Source organism: Xyrauchen texanus, chromosome 21 (assembly GCF_025860055.1).
Source record: "Xyrauchen texanus isolate HMW12.3.18 chromosome 21, RBS_HiC_50CHRs, whole genome shotgun sequence".
Lineage (NCBI taxonomy): Eukaryota > Metazoa > Chordata > Actinopteri > Cypriniformes > Catostomidae > Xyrauchen > Xyrauchen texanus.
This window is the reverse complement of record NC_068296.1, coordinates 27,086,263-27,108,247: the sequence shown is the minus strand read 5'-3', so window position 1 is coordinate 27,108,247 and position 21,985 is coordinate 27,086,263. Positions and strand designations below refer to the sequence as shown.

General features: G+C 38.0%; 1 protein-coding gene across 1 annotated transcript; it reads left to right on the top strand.

Annotated features, from left to right (window-relative positions):
* Window positions 1-356: 356 nt before the first annotated feature.
* Window positions 357-21,981, top strand: wfdc1 (WAP four-disulfide core domain 1). The gene is made up of 7 exons (XM_052152671.1): window positions 357-846; window positions 17,808-18,003; window positions 18,162-18,245; window positions 19,839-19,979; window positions 20,205-20,255; window positions 20,378-20,447; window positions 20,540-21,981. Exons 1-6 carry the CDS (start codon window positions 730-732, stop codon window positions 20,434-20,436), a joined length of 648 nt encoding a protein of 215 aa, XP_052008631.1. The 5' UTR covers window positions 357-729; the 3' UTR covers window positions 20,437-20,447; window positions 20,540-21,981.
* Window positions 21,982-21,985: the final 4 nt, after the last annotated feature.

Here is a 21,985-nt window from a genome sequence, read left to right as displayed (position 1 = left end):
AGAACCTTCCCATAAGAAAAACATAAAAACACTTTTTAGAAATAGTAGGCTATATAGATTTTTTGCATCAAGTACATTGCATATCATTTACATTGCATTTCCCATACAAAAACACAAATGTGTGTATCATCCCTGGAAACTTGCATCCGTGCAAGTCATAAAACTACCAGAATAAGACATGAGGTCAAAGGAAAAGTGTAAGAAAACCTCATTCTCTCAACTTGGTTTTCCCTTCCTGCTCGTCCCTCCCTCTCTCTTTCTCTCGCTCTCTCTCTCTCTCTCTCTCTCTCTCTCTCTCTCTCTCTCTCTCTCTCTCTCTCTCCTGCTCACTCAATCCCTCACTCGTTCAAAGAGTAACCATGTGCTTTTCGTGTCCGACACATTTAACCCTCTCCTCAGAATAACCGATGCACAGACAGCTGTCTCTTGCTTTCCACACCCTCTCTTGCTCCTTTTCTCCTTATGTGGTTCAATCTATTCTTTCTTTGCAGCTTTTTCTTTCTATGTGTGGCATTAGAAACTCTCCTGTAGAGAAATTTATGTAAGGGAAATAAGACAGAGACCTCAAGCAGTGCCAGCTACAAGACACACACATCTACACACACTTGAGAAAGCCACAAAAACACATCCAACAACAAAGCAAGAAGAGGACATCTGGAACAGAAGTACCAACTTCAAAAAGTTTGAGGATTACTTTGTGAGAGAGAGGCAAGCTGAAACAGCAAGACCATGCCAGACTGTCAGATCCGGATTGGGTTTGTGCCGGTACTGATGGTCTACTGCTTGCTGCTGTTGGCAACTGGTTCAGGGAATGCACGCATGAGGAAAAGGGGACTAAACCAGAAGGTGAGGTTTCAATGAAAAATTTGTGATTCTATATACTATTGATATTGTTTGTATGGGTGTTATGGATAGTGAAGACCTATCTTCAGCAACACATCTGCAGTCCAGCTATGGAAGATTAATGTATGATGTTGTAGTATTGTAGACATTTCTTGGAGGAGACTTTGGGGGAAAGGTTTAATTTGACACATTTCTTAAAAAGAACCCTTACCAAAAGGATATTTGTGGTAATACCATAATATAGTGATGCTATCAGATTGTAATACCATGGTATTTACATAGTAATCCAAGGTACTTAACATAACGTTTTTTGCTAGTAGATTATGATCTATTATGATGGATGATGATGATTAGGATCTATTTATTTATCCAGATTTTAAGATTTGCGGATATCCATCTAGATTTTTACAGTTTTATTTAAGATATTATGCAGTGCAAATATGCTATTTAAAGAAGATATGGAAAATGAATATTATATATCAAATAAATATGCAATCTAATATAAATCTGCATAATTGCCAAACAAAGTACTAAATTGTTCCTTTTAAGGTATAAGATCTGCTAATGAGGTGGTACCCCTCAAGAGGACCTTTTTTTTGTACCTCTAGTTAGAGTTCGGGGGTACATAATTGTACCCATGAGGTACCCAATTGGTCCTTAGGTTATATTATGTACCCAAAATGAGTCACAAAATCTAACTTGAGGTACAAAAAAGGTCCCCTTCATAGTACCACCCCAATGTCGGCACTTATACCATTTTTACTGAGAGTGTATTTTGGCTAAATGGTTCTTCAGTACCATAATACTGTCATCATACGCATCCAAAAATCTTGGCAGTATTATGGTTCATTTTGGAATTAAAAAATAAAATACAAAACGATTTGGCAAAAGTTGTTATTTGTAAGTCTGGTTTTTAGACATCTTGGTTTTCAGAAGGTTCCAATAAATGGTGAAAAAGAAATGAATATGCCATGTCCTCGGACTCCAGTTGAGTTGCTGTGGTTATGGTTGAATACACAGCTGGTATAGAATGTGTGTGTGTGTGTGTGTGTGTGTGTGTGTGTGTGTGAGCGTGTATTTATCACTTTGTGGGGACCAAATGTCCCCATAAGGATAGTAAAACCCGAAATTTTTGACCTTGTGGGGACATTTTGTCGGTCCCCATGAGGAAAACAGCTTATAAATCATACTAAATTATGTTTTTTGAAAATGTAAAAATGCAGAAAGTTTTCTGTGAGGGTTAGGTTTAGGGGTAGGGTTAGGTTTAGGGGATAGAATATAAAGTTTGTACAGTATAAAAACCATTATGTCTATGGAAAGTCCCCATAAAACATGGAAACACAACATGTGTGTGTGTGTGTGTGTGTGTGTGTGTGTGTGTGTGTGTGTGTGTGTGTGTGCAACAGAAGGAGGGGGAATTTCAGGCGGTAAGTCTCTGGGTCTCTGCTCATTAGTACTGATAAGTGTAGGTTTGACTGATAACAACTAACAAGGGATGGCAAGAGGGAATTTGTTGAATGGATATCCCTTCCTGACTGACTGAATTCCAGAGTTTTTTTTTATCACAACACTACTGTGGAATTCAAGATAGACATTTACAAACAGATCCATTCACATGCCACTGAAAATGGACCATGCCCAAAGTTACCTCCTAGTAACTCACTTTTATCTTTTTCTTGCCCTTAAATGTTCTCTGATAGTATTTTTTTGTTAATTTGTCTTTCATTTTGACAATGTGACTAGCAGTCTTTCCTATTTCTCACTCTCTCTTCTCTCTCTTTCTGCTGAGTGACTTGTGTAAACTGATTAATCATGGGCAGACACTAATATGATCACACAGGAAGTCTGCATGTTGTTTCCGAGAGGTCCAGTACCCTAGGATAAAAGTAGATATAGCTGCAGGCTGGAGATCTCCAAGTGGGGACGGATTCTCCAAAAGAGGTCAGGGTTACTCCAGAAGGGAGCGGGGTTCCTCCTAAAGATGGTTGCATCAATTTCACACAAACGGGGGCACAATTTCCACACATGGTTAAGGTTAGGGAAAGGGTTAGGTTAAAGGCTACCTATATATTGGCTGGCGGTTTGGACCTCCAGCCGCTTTTTGGAGCTCTGCCCACAGCTATATCCTTCTTCTGCGATCAACCACGTTATGCCGACTCACTGACAAGCGACATCTCTTATCAAACATTTTTGCATTATCTACAGTGTTTTTATCTTCCCTTGTGGTGTGACTGGAAGAGAGTTGTGTCTCAGAAGCTTGGGAGACCCAGGTTCGGATCTCACGTTGACACTAGGAAGTAATTGCACCCACATAATCAGTGACAACCACAATTCGGAGGTTGTATTTTTCACTCTAACAGTACATCTTCACTCCACTGATAATTAAGTTTAGGATTGGGTGGTTTGGGTTATAAAATATGCATTCCTTTCACTGTATTACAGCCTGTACAGCTTTGATGCCCCTCTGTTTACATTTCACCCAGAAAATGAGAAGGATATAGCTGCAGGCAGTGCTCTAAAAAGGGGCGGGAGCTCCAAACTGCAAGCATTTTTGGTGAGACTAATTTTACCTAAAGAAAACTCAACCTGCTGTTGCCAATTTCACTGTGAGATCAGTCTGCAGACACAGTACAGCACTGTTACAGCAATGAATCATAATTAGGTTCATTTTGAGGGTAATTAAGATCTATATACTGATGGTGACCTCTTTAACAAAAGCAGCTATAAGTAGGCAAACTTTCCCAGTTTAGGTGTTTTGTAAAACAGCATTGTTGGTGAAAACAGACTTTTGAGTCAGCATTCTGCTGAGCTGTGTGTTCTGGGTGGGCCCAAAACACCAAGCTGTCCAAAAATCATTGTGGTCAAACTGGCTCCCAACTTTCAGAGTTTTTGTGTTGGTAAAAATGCTTGTGATTTAGCATTTTAGGTTTTTGTAGCTCAAAAGAATGCACCGATAAATATAAGGGCATGCAAAACTCAGAATTAGATGTTTCTGAGCTCTTTTGGTTCATTTTTATGAAACTACTGCCTTACACTGATGATGGTTTAACAAATCATTTGTTTAAAGAATGCAGTAAGGTTATAATGATAAATATTCTCATTTATGTTTGTATAGATAGCCATTAGCCATCAGAGCAGGCTAATGGCTTATATGGAATTACTGCTTTAGTGTGGCATCTAAATGCAAGGTTTCTCACAGTGTCTCTGCAAAACATGTGATGGCATGTGAAGGAGGGTCGTCTCGACACTGCTTTGACCACACAGCCCCATCTATCTCTGAGATCCATGCTGATGATTTAACAGGCCAAGGGAGGAAAGCTTAAAAGCTAACAGAGTTTACAGATATTTCAATGCTACCTGTCAACAATCTCCTGAGAGGATATGGGTGTCTGTCCTCCTGTCAGTCTCCCATAGTGTACTCTTACTATATTCACATAAAATAATTTTTTATTTATATGCTTAAATCAAGACTGCAATATCTGCTTGTATGGCATGTAATTTTTATTTGGTTGTATTGGTTAATAGATGTAGCATATCAATTAAAGGAATTGTTCACCCAAAATTAAAATTCTCTCATCATTTACTCACCCTCGTGTCATCCCAGATGTGTATGAATTTCTGTCTTCTGCAGAACACAAATTAACATTTTTAGAAGACTATCTCAGCTCTGTTGGTTCATACAATGCAAGTGAATGGTGACCAAAACTTTGAATCTCTAAAAAAAGCAGCATAAAAGACTCCAGTGGTTTAATCCATGTCTTCTAAAGCGATCCAATTGGTTTTGGGTGGGAACAGACCAAATTTTAACACGTTTTTCACTGTACATCTGACCATTGCAGTCTCTAGGCATGCAAAGAGTCCTATATTGTGATAGGAAGAGAAATCAAGATCGCCAATGTAAGTTCAGATGTCAAGATTTATAGTGAAAAAAAGTTATATTGTGGTCTGTTCTCACTTCAGAAGATATGGACTGTACTACTGAAGTCTTATGGGTTACTTTTATGCTGCCTTTATGTGCTTTTTTGGTGCTTCAAAGTTTTTGTCACTTTTCACTTGGTTTGTATGGACCTACAGAGCTGAAATATTCGTCTAAAAATAATTGTTTGTGTTCAGCAGATGAAAGTAAGTCATACACATGTGGGATGGCATGAGAGTGAGTAAATGATAAGACAATTTAAATTTTTGGGTGAACAATTCCTTTAACATCCCTAACTTCTCTTCTACATTATTAAATAGTATGTTCTTGAAGAGGAAATTGACTCAAGCCGAGACCCATCTGGCCCATTAGGAGTTCAATCAAAAGCAGTTGTACAGCAGTCATGTGTCCTAGGTCCCAGAGTGAGTTGAGCATTAATCCCAGTCATCTGAGGAGACCATGTTTAAATACTAATAGTAGGCCTAATTTTAGAGCATGATTGACTCACTAGTGACACAAAATAAAATAAAATCACACATAAAAACGTTTTACCCTTTTAAAGACTATACAAATATTTAAATGTATTCATTCCTAATTTTTAAACAACATACATGAACGCTTCATTAATGGATTATTTCAAAAAATAGATTTGGAGGAAGCCATTAGAATAGAGAGCAATGGATATCTGTGTTTTGACGGAGGTTGCTTTTGGCTTATAGGTGAAAATGTAAGTTAATTGCCCTTTTTCTGGAATTGTATTATTATATAGTCCTAATTTGGTATTATTTGGTGTTTTACTCTTAGACTATTGTTTTTCTGATTAACACTTTTCATTGATTCACACACACTTGAAACAGAAAAGCAAAACATATATTCATAAGAATCAACTATAACCCCCATAAGCTTCAGATTTAAAACCAATTAACTGTATTCTGAGAACTTAGAAAAGGAATTAATAATTCTGTGGAAGCAAGGTATAGATCTAGTAGGGTCAGAGACAAATAATAAAATATAATCTGCATAAAGCAAAAGCGTATGAACCACACCTCCCACCACCACCCCTGGAAAATCATCCTCCTTTCTTATCACAGCTGGTAATGGTTCCAGGGCAAATCAGAACAATAATGGAGAAAGAGGGCAACCCTGCCGGGTGCCCCTATCCAGAGTAAAATAATCTGAAATGAATCCAATAATCGTTTGAACCGCCACTACCGGGTGTCTTTAAAGTAATTTAATCCACCCAATAAAAGTATTCCCGAATCCAAAATCCTAAAAAGATAATCCCATTCTACCATATCAAATATTTTTCAGCATCAAGCGTATATATATATACACTCACATAAAGGATTATTAGGAACACCATACTAATACTGTGTTTGACCCCCTTTCGCCTTCAGAACTGCCTTAATTCTGCGTGGCATTGATTCAACAAGGTGCTGAAAGCATTCTTTAGAAATGTTGGCCCATATTGATAGGATAGCATCTTGCAGTTGATGGAGATTTGTGGGATGCACATCCAGGGCACGAAGCTCCCGTTCCACCACATCCCAAAGATGCTCTATTGGGTTGAGATCTGGTGACTGTGGAGGCCATTTTAGTACAGTGAACTCATTTTCATGTTCAAGAAACCAATTTGAAATGATTCGAGCTTTGTGACATGGTGCATTATCCTGCTGGAAGTAGCCATCAGAGGATGGGTACATGGTGGCCATAAAGGGATGGACATGGTCAGAAACAATGCTCAGGTAGGCCGTGGCATTTAAATGATGCCCAATTGGCACTAAGGGGCCTAAAGTGTGCCAAGAAAACATCCCCCACACCATTACACCACCACCACCAGCCTGCACAGTGGTAACAAGGCATGATGGATCCATGTTCTCATTCTGTTTACGCCAAATTCTGACTCTACCATCTGAATGTCTCAACAGAAATCGAGACTCATCAGACCAGGCAACATTTTTCCAGTCTTCAACTGTCCAATTTTGGTGAGCTCTTGCAAATTGTAGCCTCTTTTTCCTATTTGTAGTGGAGATGAGTGGTACCCGGTGGGGTCTTCTGCTGTTGTAGCCCATCCGCCTCAAGGTTGTGCGTGTTGTGGCTTCACAAATGCTTTGCTGCATACCTCGGTTGTAACGAGTGGTTATTTCAGGCAAAGTTGCTCTTCTATCAGCTTGAATCAGTCGGCCCATTCTCCTCTGACCTCTAGCATCAACAAGGCATTTTCAGCCCACAGGACTGCCGCATACTGGATGTTTTTCCTTTTCACACCATTCTTTGTAAACCCTAGAAATGGTTCTGCGTGAAAATCCCAGTAACTGAGCAGATTGTGAAATACTCAGACCGGCCCGTCTGGCACCAACAACCATGCCACGCTCAAAATTACTTAAATCACCTTTCTTTCCCATTCTGACATTCAGTTTGGAGTTCAGGAGATTGTCTTGACCAGAACCACACCCCTAAATGCATTGAAGCAACTGCCATGTGATTGGTTGATTAGATAATTGCATTAATGAGAAATTGAACAGGTGTTCCTAATAATCCTTTAGGTGAGTGTATATAATATATAAATAACATAAATTTCACAACCAGCAGATTGCCACCCGACTCAAAGTATGACTGTCTTGCATTGAATAGCCAAAACTCCACCTTTCACAACAAAATAGTATTATATCTGTATTTTAATCGGGTCAATTCTATGAGGCCATTAGATGACATTCGGTGCTTCAGCTCTGCCTCGGCACTTTTAATATTCCCTTCCAATTCCACGAGTTCTTGTTTTTAAGTGCCTCCCAAGCCACACCCACAGAGGATACTGAGGGCCAGTTGGTCTCCTTAAAGACATTGATTTCAACCTTTAATATTTGTTAGAATTCAGGATTTTGCAAAAGGGATACATTAAAGCATCAACTATATGATTCCCTTTTCTCCATATGTGGCAACAGCTCTAAACACACTAGGGTGTGATCTGACATTAAAATGTTTCCAATTGAGCAATCAGAACCCTATAAACTCAAACCGTCCATGCACACCTACGAGATCCCCCATGACAACTTTGCCATGGGATTACTCAAGTCCGGTGTTTCTAAACAGATTTTGTGAGACAGAAATACACGGCAAAAGATAATCTATAGAACAAACTCCAGCCAATAGGTGGAATAAACACAAAGAGCTTGTAGATTCATGCATAAAACTGTCCAGAAGGTGTGTTACTCTACAAAATAAATTCCAGCCGCTAGGCAGAACCAGCACAAAAAAGGTGCGCAGATTCTTTAAACAGTCAAATTAATGTTCAGTGAGCCAGTCTACTTGGCTGCAACATTAGTGCAAACAAATTACTTAATCACTCCTATGTCTTTGCAAGAAATACTCCACAAAACAAACTCCAGCCAATAGGAGGAATAAGCACAAGGAGCGTATAGATTCATCCATAAAACTGTCCTGAATGTGTGATATTCTACAAAATAAACTCCAGCCGTTAGGTGGAACAAGCACAAAATAAAGTGTGCAGTTTCCTCAAAAAGTCAAGCAAATGTTCAGTGAGCCAGTCCACTTGGCTGCAACGTGAGAACCACAAGATTACTTACTCTCTCCATTTACATTATGAAGGACATTGCTTGCTGTGGACATGTGAATGATTTATGGCCATCCTTAGCATCTATTCCCAATTTCGCCAGGAATATGTAAAAGCGACCTTCCGTTCATGTAAATGTTTCTTGCATTCCTTGAATCGATCATGTTTCTCTCATGTCAAATTTGTTAAGTCTGGGAACAAGAAAATGCTGTGGTTTTTTCAAGAAAGCCTTCCTTTACTCCTCGCCTCGCATAACACAAGATCTTTATTGGATGATCTCAGCTTATGGCCTGCTATGTCGATAGTCCATCCAGCAATTTCACCATATCTGCCCCTCTTCGCCCTCAGGAATTCCGACAGTATGGGTGTAATTCTGCCGGATATAGTTCTCCATGTCCTCCAACTTCTCCCAGACACGCTCCTTATTCAGTAGTGAATTAGCTGATAATTGTTTCTCGACATCCACCACTCTTGTAACTACCTCAGTGAACTTCGCCTCCATGGCAGTGATCGATCGACATATCACAGCACAATCCTCCAAGTCAGCAACAACCTTCGTCAGTCGACTCCCAGGCTCACAGCCTGCTTTCGGGTGTTAGCTTGAGCACGTTTAATTTCTCCAGAGCCAGAGGATTTTGAATTCTTTGACATATTGTCCTCCTAGAATAGTTGTGGAACAGAGTGTATTGAATCTCACCGGTTTATGCCATTAAAAGTGTTAAAACTAGCAACGTGCGCAGAGCTCGCCGTTCAAACGTCCAATTCTTGCATGGCATCACATCAATCCCACTCTTAGACTATTGTTGCAGAATTAGAGTTGAATCTCTGTAGGTTGTTTGTTACCTAGAGTGATTCTATGTTGCTTGTTCTCTAGATTCTTGGTTCATAAATGGGCCTTACATTCATAGATGCAGCTGGCTTAAATAAAGGATGTAATTAGTTTTTCCCCAGATTTTTATTGGGGTGTAAATTTCAATAGGATAGTTCCTTTCAGTCATTGTTTCTCTGGCCATTCACAACCCTGTGAAGTTTTGGAGTGGAGCTGATGTTTAGACCAAGGTATCTTTAGTTTGTGTTGTGTTCTAAAACTTATTTAGTATGATCTACAATCTAGGCATATACCACACATTGATCACTGAGCATCACACTGCCTCCATTGGCTTGTCATCTTCCCCATCTTCTTCGTCATCACTTCCCAAGGTAAACGGTGTACACGTACATGGTCCTCCACATGATATAAAAGAAAACGGGACTCATCGGGCCAGGCGACCTTCTTTCACAGCTCCAAGGTCCAGTTCTGAAGCTCATGTGCCCATTGTAGGCACTTTTGACTGAGGACAAGGGTCATCGTGGGCACTCTGACCAGTCTGCGGCTACACAGCCCAATACGCAGCAGGGTGCGATGCACAGTGTGTTGTGGCATATTCCTCCCGTATCCATCATTACAATTTTGACTTGTGCCACAGTAGACCTTCTGTCTGTTCGGACCAGACAGAATAGCCTTCGTTGCCCTTGTGCATCAATGAGCCCTATTGCCGGTTTGTGGTTTGTCCCTCTTCGGACCACTGTTGGTAGGTACTCACCACTGTTCACCGGGAGCACCCCACAAGCCTTGCCGTTTCAGAGATCCTCTGACCCAGTCATCTGGCCATAACAATTTGGCCCTTGTCAAAGTCGCTCACGTCTTTACTGCTGCCCAATTCTCCTGCATTCAACACGTTGACTATGAGAACTGATTGTTTGCTTACCATATAATCCATCCAGACCTTGACATGTGGCCTTGTTAGGAGATGATCAACATTATTCGTTTCACCTGTGAGTGGTCTTAATATTTTGACTCACCAGTGTACCAGATTTTCCACTATCAAATTTTGCTCATCTCATTTGGTGTTTATTTTGCAATGTAAATGCAATGGACTATGCATAATAATGAGATACAGGCTAATTTATGACACATTCAACTCAACTGAACAATAAAAACATTGGTTGATTAGAACTGTTTTTTCATGAAAAAAAAAATGAAAATGAATTCGGCCACCATTAAATTTGTCTAATTAAAAAAAAAAACATTCAACATTGTGGCAAACCTAAACTAAACAGCATTGTTTGGTAATCTCAAATAATTTATGCTAATTAAGCTAATTACCTTGGCTCTTTATTTTTACGACTATTTTCGTCCAATTTTTCATAGCACAAATGTGCTTTTGCTGCCAAAGTGAAGTCAAATGTGTCCAGTGTTTCTCTACAACTGGAGATTCACGTAAGCCTGGTGTCCTTCTCTCCAAAAGATAGCAACGCAAGGTTTTAAAGCGATTCTGAATTGAGAAGCTTCACTGCAGACATGCAAATAGGAATAAAGCAGACTGCTTGTGTTAGTTTGTGGGATAGTTGTGGATCAGGACTCTGCAAGCTTCAGGACAGTTATACCTCTGTGGCAGTGAAGCGCTGTTATTAATGCATGGCATCACACTGTACAGTTGTGGCATCTATGAAAGGGGTTGCTGATGCATCGTGCTTATATTTTCACGAATTCATATTGTGTCTGACATTATTTGAATTTGTCAGACATTAGGATATTTTAATGGTCAAAATAACGGTAATTACCAGCTAACGGAAACCCTGCAGTGGACAGAATTCTGTCTGACAATGCAGACTTCTAGACCTCAATCACTGCACACTGGTGAAACTTAAAAAGAGAGGAAGGGGGCTATTTAGTTCCGCTGTCTTAATTACTGTAATGCTTGCTTGAAAAAACACCCTACAGAGCACTAGGTATGTCAACATGTATTTAGTTCAAATCGTATTGTCTGTACTAACAGGGGCCCCAACTCAGTGAACCTGAAGGATATAGAGCAGTAACAGCGTGAAGTTACATTTTGAATGAGAAAAGAAGGTTGTTTTGTGGTTCCTTGGAGGGTGAGTGAATGTAATTTTGCAGTCCTTTTGGTGCACTGGTGATGTTAACGTAATGGCCTCCTCTCAGTTAATTGTGCACACATTTTTCACCAGAAAAAACAGATCTAAGGCGGTAAAATCAAGTAAATTGTAGGTCCACGGTAGTTAAATAGAGAGAATGTAACTGTACATACCTCTTTTAAAATATTTTATGTTCTTAAAGGGATAGTTCACCCAAAAATGAAAATGCTCTCATTATTTACTCATTTTTTACTGAACACAAATGAAGATATTTTTTTAAGAATTTATTAGCTCTGCAGGTCCATTCATTGCAAGTCACCAGGGTCCAAAGATTGAAGCTCAAAAAGCATATAAAGGCAGCATAAAAGTAATCCACACAACTTATGTTAAAAATGTCTTCAGAAGCAATATGATAGGTGTGGGTGAGAAACAGATAAAAAAAAAATTGTCATTTTTAACTATAAATCTCCATTTTAAAACAGCCCTCACTCTTATCTCCTTATCTTTTGTTTTTGACAATTTGCATTCTTCATACATATCACCCCCTACTGAATTTATAGCAAAAAAGGACTTAAATATTGATCTGTTTCTCACCCACACCTATCATATCGCTTCTGAAGATATGGATTTAACACACTACAGCCATATGGATTACTTTTATGCTGACTTTATGTGCTATTTTTAGCTTCAAATTTTAGTTTTAACAAAACAATAAGCTATGGACCAAACTTGTACACTTATTATCAAGAAACAGCCATGCTATGAGGGTAGGGAATAGGATGTTTATCGAGGTCTTGCATCAGAAAGACCTCTTCGTGAGAAAGAAAATTGTTACAATTATCTGTAAACAGTACTTGGTATAGTGCCTGCAAATATAATGGATTTGCACATGTATGGTGGTGTGACTTCCATTCAATAAACACATGATTAAGAGTGACTTCCATTCAATAAACAGCTCATACAGCTTTTTGTGATGACATGTAGTCAGGCTGGTTTGCATTTGATATCACAAAAACAAACAGTTGACATTATGGCAACTATCACAATGAGGTCTCTGAAGACTCTCTAAATTCTGAATATTCCACTACAGTGCTGAATGATTACAGTACTGATATCTTCTGAGCAGGAATTGAGAGTTTGGGATAGATAAACCAAATAGAAGCTTACAGTACAGCACTAGGGAACACACTGTTGACAGGAAGAGCAAACTACCACTTCCTCTGTCTTGGGAAATGGTACATTACATTATGGTTTATTAAGAGCAATGATATTAGGAAATCATTAGAAAGCTGGCTGATCCTAACAGTCATGGCTATTTTACTGTCACCATTGGTAAAACATTTCTGAATAGTATACAGAATTACTTTGGCACTGAATAAGGTTGTAATTCAATCTAGATCATATTAATATTCATGATTATCCACGCCTCCTCGCATATGTCCTTTCTAACACTATGTGTCTTACAAAAGTTAAAGGACTATATTGTTTTGTATGAATGAGTGATCAGGATGATTTTCACATCCTTTTGTAGCAAACACTCTAGGCTACAAGATCCAGTCCTCAAAATCTTGTGGACAAATGATCATGATTCAAAAATCAAGCATAAACTTTATTTTCTCAAAAATACAAACCTGTACACACATGTTGCGCACATATTATTGTAGCCCAGTTTGTGCTGAATACGGTGTTATCAGACATTAGCCATTAATATGCTTTTAAGCAACTGAAAAAAGCACAAATATCAAGGCATCTCAAAATTCTCCAGGGCCCAAAACACCCTCAGACCCCAGAGGGTTAATTGTAACGCTCATTCCATGCATTCCATTTTTTGTATGTATAATTTCTTTCTTCTCCTCAGGAGCACTATTAAAGTATTTCGGGACAGGACCACAAACCACCTCCACCGATGACACTGCTAGTGAATGGCCCTTACTAACTGTTCTGGTAACTTATTGGTAAAATTCTCTCTCTGAAATGAGAGCTTTTTTTATTTAAAAATATCTAATTTCTCTTCTTTTTGGCTGGTTCAGAAACCTGTAAGGCCCCATAAACTATTTTTGTTTAGGGCCCCCAGAACCCTAGGGCTGGCTCTGGTGGTTACTTACATAGTGGTTAAAGTCCAAAGAGCCTTAATGATATTCTGGTCCATATATAGGGCTCTGTTCCCTCTTTCAGTGTAAATTTAAAGTTTTTTGTTTATTAATTTTTTTGTTGTTGTTGTTTTGCCCATTTGATCATCCTCTAGGTGAAAAGAGTACATCTAAGCGCTTAGAACAGTGATAGGATGACTCTTGTAAGTATAACAAATAGTTCAGTACCAGTTACATATCAACATATCTCATGACAACTTGGCTTGACCAAAAAACATACTGAAATTCAAATTGATATAATATAGGCATAGCCTCCTATCTAACACTTTATTTAGGTTTAGGGTTTGGGTAAGAGGTTAGACTTTATGGTTAGGTTTATTTTTGTTTTAAAATTTCAATTCTTTTGTTTGCACGGGCAACATGATCAGATCCAAAGAGACTCATCCATTTGGACTTTTTACCTTCTATTTTACTTTCTTTTATTTTTCTTTTTTTCTTTCTGGTTTTAAACCTTGGTTTTCCATGTCATAGGTTGTTTTCTTAACCTTTCCCCTACTGTGGCTTTCAATATGCTTTTGGCTTGGAGCTTTAATAAGTAATAACAATGGGGTCTTAAAAAACTTTGATAAGAACTCTTGTTTTAAATCAAAAATACAAAATATATCAATTGAACTAGTCTTGAACCTATGTCTCCAACATCATAAATAGCTTTCTTACCCACTCCTCTATCTTGGTAAATGTCATATGATTCTGTACAAATCAACTCGTATGATTTCTTAAGAACTTGTACAATTATTACAACTTTGGTTTGGTTGGTTGGTTACGCAGTTTACTACTTGTAGTTTAATACTTGCCTTAGCAAGCACCACTTCTGATATACTGTACATCGATCAGCCAGAACATTAAAAGCACCTGCCTAATATTGTGTAGGTCACACTCGTGCTGCCAAAACAGCGCCAACCCCCATCTCAGAATAGCATTCTGAGATGATATTCTTCTCAACACGATTGTACTGAGTTATCAGAGTTACCGTAGACTTTGTCAGACCTTTCTCTGTTGACCTCTCTCAGCAGAAAGGCATTTCCTGTCTGCAGAACTGCCCCTCACTGGATATTTTTTGTTTTTTGCAAAAAACCTAGAGAGAGATCAACAGTTATAGAAATACTCAAACCAGCCCATCTGTCACAATTTTCCCCACTCTGATGGTTGATGTGAACATTAACTGAAGCTCCTGACCAGTATCTGCATAATTTTATGCAATGCACTACTGCCACACTGATTAGATAATCTCATGGATGTTTGTTGGTGCCAGATGTGCTGGTTTGAGTATTTCTGTAACTGCAGATCTACTGGGATTTTCACATACAACAGTCTCTCGAATTTACTCTGAATGGTGCCAAAAACAAAAAACATCCAGTGAAAAGCAGTTCTGCAGGCAGGAAATGCCTTGTTGATGAGAGAGAATGGCCAGATTGGTTTGAACTGACAAAGTCTACGGTAACTCCGATAACCGCACAGTACAATTGAGGTGAGAAGAATATCAGCTCAGAATGTTATTCAGTGATGCGGGTTGGCACTGTTTTGGCGGTACGAGAGGGACCTACACAAAATTAGGCAGGTGGTTTTAATGTTGTGGCTGATCAGTGTAATGTTCTAAACTTCATGGGTTACAGACTCACAGTGCTTTGCTGTTGTGCCACTGATGTCGTCCCTAACGTATCAAGGGAGGACATTTTTTCAAATAGATCAAATATATTTATGAAAAAAGGTTCAAATTTGTGGGCAATTGGCATGAACTCAATAATCTACACAGGTCTAGATAGACACACAAAACACATAACACATTTTCTTTATCAATTGCCCAGATAGATGGTTCAATGCATGCAGTACGTTTTTTGTTGTTGTTGTTGTTATTGTTTTTTTTTAATGCTGATGCAGCTAAATGAACTGCTGGGCAATCCTCCACCCTCATTTTGATTTTGCAGATCACAAACCCATAATCTAATTAATAAACAAAATCACAGCCACATTTCAACTTGGCCTTGAATAAAACACTCTTTGGAGAAGAATGAAGAAATCTATGCCAGCAACTCTAGCTCCCACAGAAACAGAGAGATACGTGTCTGCTTTCTAAACAGATCTGGTCTGGAATTTCAGTAGCAGCATGAAGTTTATACCTGGCCAGTGTCAGAATTGGGGAATTTGTTGGCCAAACTGCAAAAAGAAAGAGAGAGAGAGAGAGAGAGAGAGAGAGAGAGAGAGAGAGAGAGAGAGAGAGAGAGAGAGAGAATGGAAGTAAAGTGAGAGGGAAAGATATAAGTTGGACTTTCAGAATAGAGTTTACCCCTACAGTACCCCTTCTACAAATGGAAACCTGGCTCAGACAGATCTATGAGTCCATTGAAGAACCCATGGGAGGAAGAAAACCAGAGTAGAAAGACATTTTTTTCCAGCAACTGCAGGAAAAGGATTATGTTCCTGAACAGTATATCCTTTATATTAACAGTGCTACATCTAAGGCATAGGCTACAGTGTTACATGGCTAAATCTTTCCTGCCCTCATCCCAACCTTCAGCCAGTGTTTTTGAGCTTGTACTTTTCAGAACATGGGCTTCAATGGGCTTAATGTGCCCTATATATAAATCAATAAGGAGCTAATGGTTTCTATCTCAATATCTCAATTTTCAGTTTATTTACAGTGGCACCCAAAAATGTTTGGACGGTTAAGCCACACTTAAAAAAATATTAAACCAAGTGGCATCTGCAAATAAATTCTGTCAGACCTTCAGTCAATTTTTCAATTATTTCAACAAAGGTCATTTTAGTGGGTGTGTAAGGTCAGTATCCCTCTTCTTCACACAGGTTTCATAATATAGTAACCATGTGTGGACATGAACCATGAACATGGACAAACTTTGTTCCTTTAAGTTTGCCAACCAGAAAACGTCCAAATGATTTTGTCTTCATTTTGATTAGTATATCTTTTGTTTAATCATTTAAAACTTAAACTTCAATGAAAAGTTCACCCAAAAATGTATATTCTAATCATTTACTCACCCTCATGCCATCTCAGATGTGTATGACTTTCATTCTTTTACAGTACACAAATGAAGATTTTTAGAAGAATGTCTCAGCTCTGTAGGTCCATACAATGTGAATGGTGACCAAAACTTTGAAGCTCCAATAAGCACATAAAGTCAGCATAAAAGTAATCCATATGACTCCAGTTGTTTAATCCATGTCTTCTGAAGCCATCCAATCAGATTTGGGTGATACCAGACAAAAATGTTACTCATGTTATACTGTACATAGACCAATCCCATTGTTTACAAAATGTCAGCACATCCGAAGTAAGTGGTGGCAGATTGGTGGTGCCAGATTAGACTATTTAACGAATGTATGACAAAACCATCTTAAATACACAAATGTTCTTAGATATACAATTATTATAATGATATGAGTTAATAACATACCTATAATAATGTTCGCTGTAAATGTTTGCACAAAGTCGTGAACTGAAATGATCTCCTTAGTCCAGTCAGTACTGCTGATGGCTAGAAGCCAAAGTCATCTACGAGAGCCTTCGAAATAATTTTTCAATAAGTTTCCCATAAAAGTTTACTGCTTGCGTATGGTTTTTGCCACCACTTCTGTGTGTGACGTAAGCAGTGATGTTGCTATAGGAGTGGTCTATGGAGTGCTAGATGGCCCTAGGAAGTGTAATCGAGCTTGAAATCATGATCGCCAATGAGATTTCAGATGTCAAACTTTATACTGAAATATGTGTTACATTTTGGTCTGTTTTCACCCCAAACTACTAAAATCACCTCTGAAGATATGTATTTAAATACTGGAGTCGTATGAATAACTTATAAGCTACGTTTAAGGTGCTTTTTTGAGCTTCAAAGTTTTGGTCACTATTCACTTGTATTGTATGGACCTACAGAGCTGAGATATTCTTCTGTAAGTCTTCATTTGTGTTCAGCAAAAGAAAGAAAGTCATAGACATCTATGATGGCATGAGGGTGAGTAAATGATGGGAGACGTTTCGTTTTTGGGTAAACTACAGTATTCTTTTAAGTGAGAAGAAACGTATATTTGTGAGTTTTGCTTAGAAAGTGTGCTGGTGCTATCTGTTTTTAACATTAATACTACTTGGTTATCTTATGACACATTTAGTGTGGCCCAGTTGTTCAGATACTTTAGGGGGCACTTTTCTCTTTTTGTCTACCTCAGACATTTGATAATGTCAGGAGTAAAGAGGTGGTTGGCTAACATAAAATCTTACCATAATGGGTGCTGCGTCTGCCTGTACAGGAATAGAATATAAAACTTCCTGAGATCTAACAACATAAGTTCATCACAGCTTACCTGCTTCCATCTGTTTAGCACAAAATTTGTGCTCAAAGACTAAACACCTAAATTTGCTATGAGTGTGCTTCATATGTTTGTGCATGTATTTTTTCCTCAGGACTACGAGTACCCCAACCACCCCGAGACCACTCAGCATCAAAAGAACGACCGCTGCCCTCCGCCACCCCAGATGCTGCCTGAGAAGGCCTGTGAGGTGCCGGGCTGTCGGTCCGATTCCGAATGTGAGAGACACAAACGATGCTGTTACAACGGCTGCATTTACGCGTGCCTTGAGTCAGTGCAACCTCCACCAGGTGAGAAAACACTGTCTGATCTATAATCAATAAAGGCAAACCACAGACACTCAAATAAGAACAAATTGATTTTAAAATTAAATGTTATTTGTTTTTATGTGTATCTTGTAAATCGGACTGCTGGTCATTTTGTTTGGTATTGATTTCTTATTTGCCAGTGCTGGACTGGTTGGTGCAGCCCAAGCCGCGGTGGTTGGGAGGGAATGGCTGGCTTTTAGATGGACCAGAGGAGGTTTTGCAGGGTGGGTATTAATTGATCAACATGAATAAGTGAATGAACACGCAGGCTCACACTGGTGCTAAACCATTAATTGTCTGAAGTGATATTAAGAAATATGACTCGTTTCCCCATTAATTCAGATCCAAACATTAATCAAACAATGCATTTTACATTTCAAGTTTCTGCTATGCTTTGCGACACTGCCACCTGTAGGTAATTCACTGGTACTACTGTATGTAGTAGGCCAGTACTTGCATATGAACAATTTACAAAATATTTACTATAAAATCTTGTTTCTCACACTGCTGGGGCTCAAACCATGAAATTATTACTTTGTCAATAATCGTTGTCATGCTTGTACATTTGGTAGTTGATGAAATACTGGATGACTGTAAATGTTGTAGAGAACACTAGTTCTCTTACATATTCACATACATCTAATTCAATGCATCCACTAAATACCTAGATAGTGTCACATTTTCCAAATATTTTCAATACAGTTAGACAATAATATAATTTTTTTTAAAAATCATATATTTTTTGATGTTTTATTTGTCATATATCAAAGAGATAATGCAACAAATCAGGAAAAACCTTGAACAGGAATATTACTTTCACACTTAATTTTATGAGTCACAACTGTCTGTCAAACATAACACATAATCTACACATAAAATAAACACAATCTAACTATTTTCTCAGGCACATATTCAGTCTAAATAGATGCACAAGTTTAATAATTTCAGTTGTACACCCAAATGATAATAGTCGTATCATACTGTTCATGTGTTGTACTTGCTATAGTTTACTTCTACCTTGTTGTTCCATTAAATAGCAAAGTCAATCACTGAAACAACAGCGCCACATTGAGTAAGAAATAGCATGTACAGTATAATATGTATTTGTATACACATATGGGATAAAGATAATTCACCATTGTTGCACAGAAAATCAACATAATGTAGTATTTATTTTTTATGAATTTAGTACTCATTTATCTTGTAATAAACAATAAATATATATATACTGTGATATTAAATTTATATAGATCTGAAATAATCATAAAAATGAAAATAATACATACCTAGGGTCTCTGATGACCCTATACACCTTTGGTGCTTAAGCCATCATATTTGTTTATTTTCAATTAAAAACAATGTGTTACACTATTCATAAGAGAGAGAGATTGAGGAATACTAAAGAGGTGTGGGCACAACTCCAAAAAATGGATAATGTACAGGGGGAGGAATGAGGTCCCGTGTCACTAAAGACCAGAGTAATGCATTTAAGGGTAAATTATGCATGCAGATCTATGACCTCATATTAATTATGAGATTATATGGAATATTTGTCATATGAAAACAGCAAAAAGGGGATTAAAACAGTGAAAAACTTAAAAGATTTGGTGAACAGTAACACAACCTGAGATATACTCCCTTATACATGCCACACTGCATCTAAAACTATTTTAAGCAGCATTTACTACCCAAATTCATAGAGAATTTTAACCCAAAGTCTTAATGTTATTTTTTTATGTGTCAACAGACAGACATGCAGTGGCAAAAATCAGTAATCAAACATTCTAACTGGCTTGACTGTGTTTTTCTATATTTAGCGGAGGCTTGCAGCACCACAGAGGATGGAGATGAGCCTTTGCTCTGTCCCACTGGTTATGAGTGCCATATCATTAACCCAGGAAACCCATCCGCTGGGATCCCAAACCGAGGCCAGTGCATCAAACAGCGAGGAAACTCAGGTCTGCAGGAACTCCACACCATCATTTACCATCCATCCATCTACTCACACATACAGTATGTTGTTGAGAATAAGGCTATACTAGCATGGTGGTGATATACATATTCATAGCACAACTAAGCAGGATTAGAATCTGTCACTTCAAAAAACAAATAGATAGCAACTAATTAATTTACATAAAACATTCATACAATAAACACAATTGTAATAACTGTTCTCCCCCCAGATGGACGTAGCCTGAGACACAAGTACTACAAAGATTACAAGGATTATTTAGGTTAGTATGACCACCAATTATATCTGATATCTTTTAGCCACAGGGAGGGGAAGTGTACAAGTATTAATCAATGATAGATTGACAATAGACTGGCATTTAATTTGTGACATTTTATTCAACAGGAAGTAACTCCAACAATGCAGTGAGCTATGAGAAAAATCAACACAAGCACTTAGGCTGAGACAGAGATGAGTTGAGTTTCAACAATAAGGAACAACCCTGAATTTTCATTTTTGTGATTGCTGTTTTAAAAAGAGGCATCACTTTTTTCTTTATTCTTTTAGGTGACTGAATGTGGATTTTGTTTTAGGAGACTGTCATAACCACTTACCCTTATACCTGAACATCGCCACAGTGAAACTGGTCAAGTCTTTCTCTTCAGCCTAAACCAGAGACAGGTTCACAGCTGGTGCTCAAACATTGTGACAGAATTTAAAAGCTAAAAATGTCCTACCTCTTACAAAATCAAGCCAAACATATGACAGACAGTATCAAAAGCTAATACAGTGACAGTATACATGAGCACTCGTGGTGTAAATAGCACATGCCCTCAAAACAAACCATATTTTGCTGACATAAAGCAGGCTTAACTCTGGGAAATGGGGGTTACTGACACTTTTTAGATGCAACATTGTAAATTAAACTGAAGAATTATCCATTATGCCATCCCAGATGTGTATGACTTTCTTTTTATTCTGCAGATTTGGGTGAGAACAGGCCAAAATGTAGCTAGATGGCACTAGGAAGTCTAATCAAGCTTGATGTGATGGTCAAGGAAAGTGCTGTCAAGATGGACAATGTTTATGCTGACTTTATCTCCTTTTTGGAGCTTCTAAGGCCTGATTACCATTTACTTGCATTGTATAGACCTGCAGAGCTGAAATATTCTTCTAAATATCTTTGTTCAGCAGAAGAAAGAAATTCATACACGTCTGTGATGGCATGAAAGTGAGTGATGAGAGAATTTTCATTTTTGGTGAACTATAACTTTAAAGCTGATGTAACTTCTTTGGTGTTAAAATACTTTCTTCTATAACAGCTTAATATGCACAGAAAAATATAAGTAAGCCATTCATAGGTTATTTTTCTTGAAAACTGTAAAAATATCTGTGGATCTATAAAAATTCATGTTTCCAGAGGCCCCCCAACAACATTACTCGACCAATAGCGTGAGTTTGGGGAGGGACTATTTCTTTTTGTTTGATTAATGACATGGGGAATGTTCAGAAAGCTCCTTTGATAACATCTTATTTTTGCACTTCAATCTGGTGGTGCTAGTGTCGCAGAAATTACATACTACAATTTACTCAGTAAATTGAAGTATTTTAAAATAAGATTTGATAAGTAAAAATACTTTTATTCCATACAACACATCTATAATCAATGCACATTTCCTTATCAGTTTGGGAGAATAGTCTGGGCAAAAACATTTTTTCCTCATTTAGGCGTTTACCTAAACTACTGCCTGCAACCAAGCAAGTTATACTCCAGATACTGTCCATCACTGTGAAATGTTTGTTTCATACGGTGCTTCAATCAATAGGTTTACTAAGTCAATGACTCTCTGTGCAGTTATACTCTACCACTCTCTGATAAGCTTGAAGAGTTTGAAAGGTGGGACAAATCACAATATAAACCACTCAAAACCATTGAACCAAATCTATGGTCAGAACTGGTGCTGCAATATGAATGCCTTGTATTTCCAAATAAAAGTTGACAAAGATAAATCA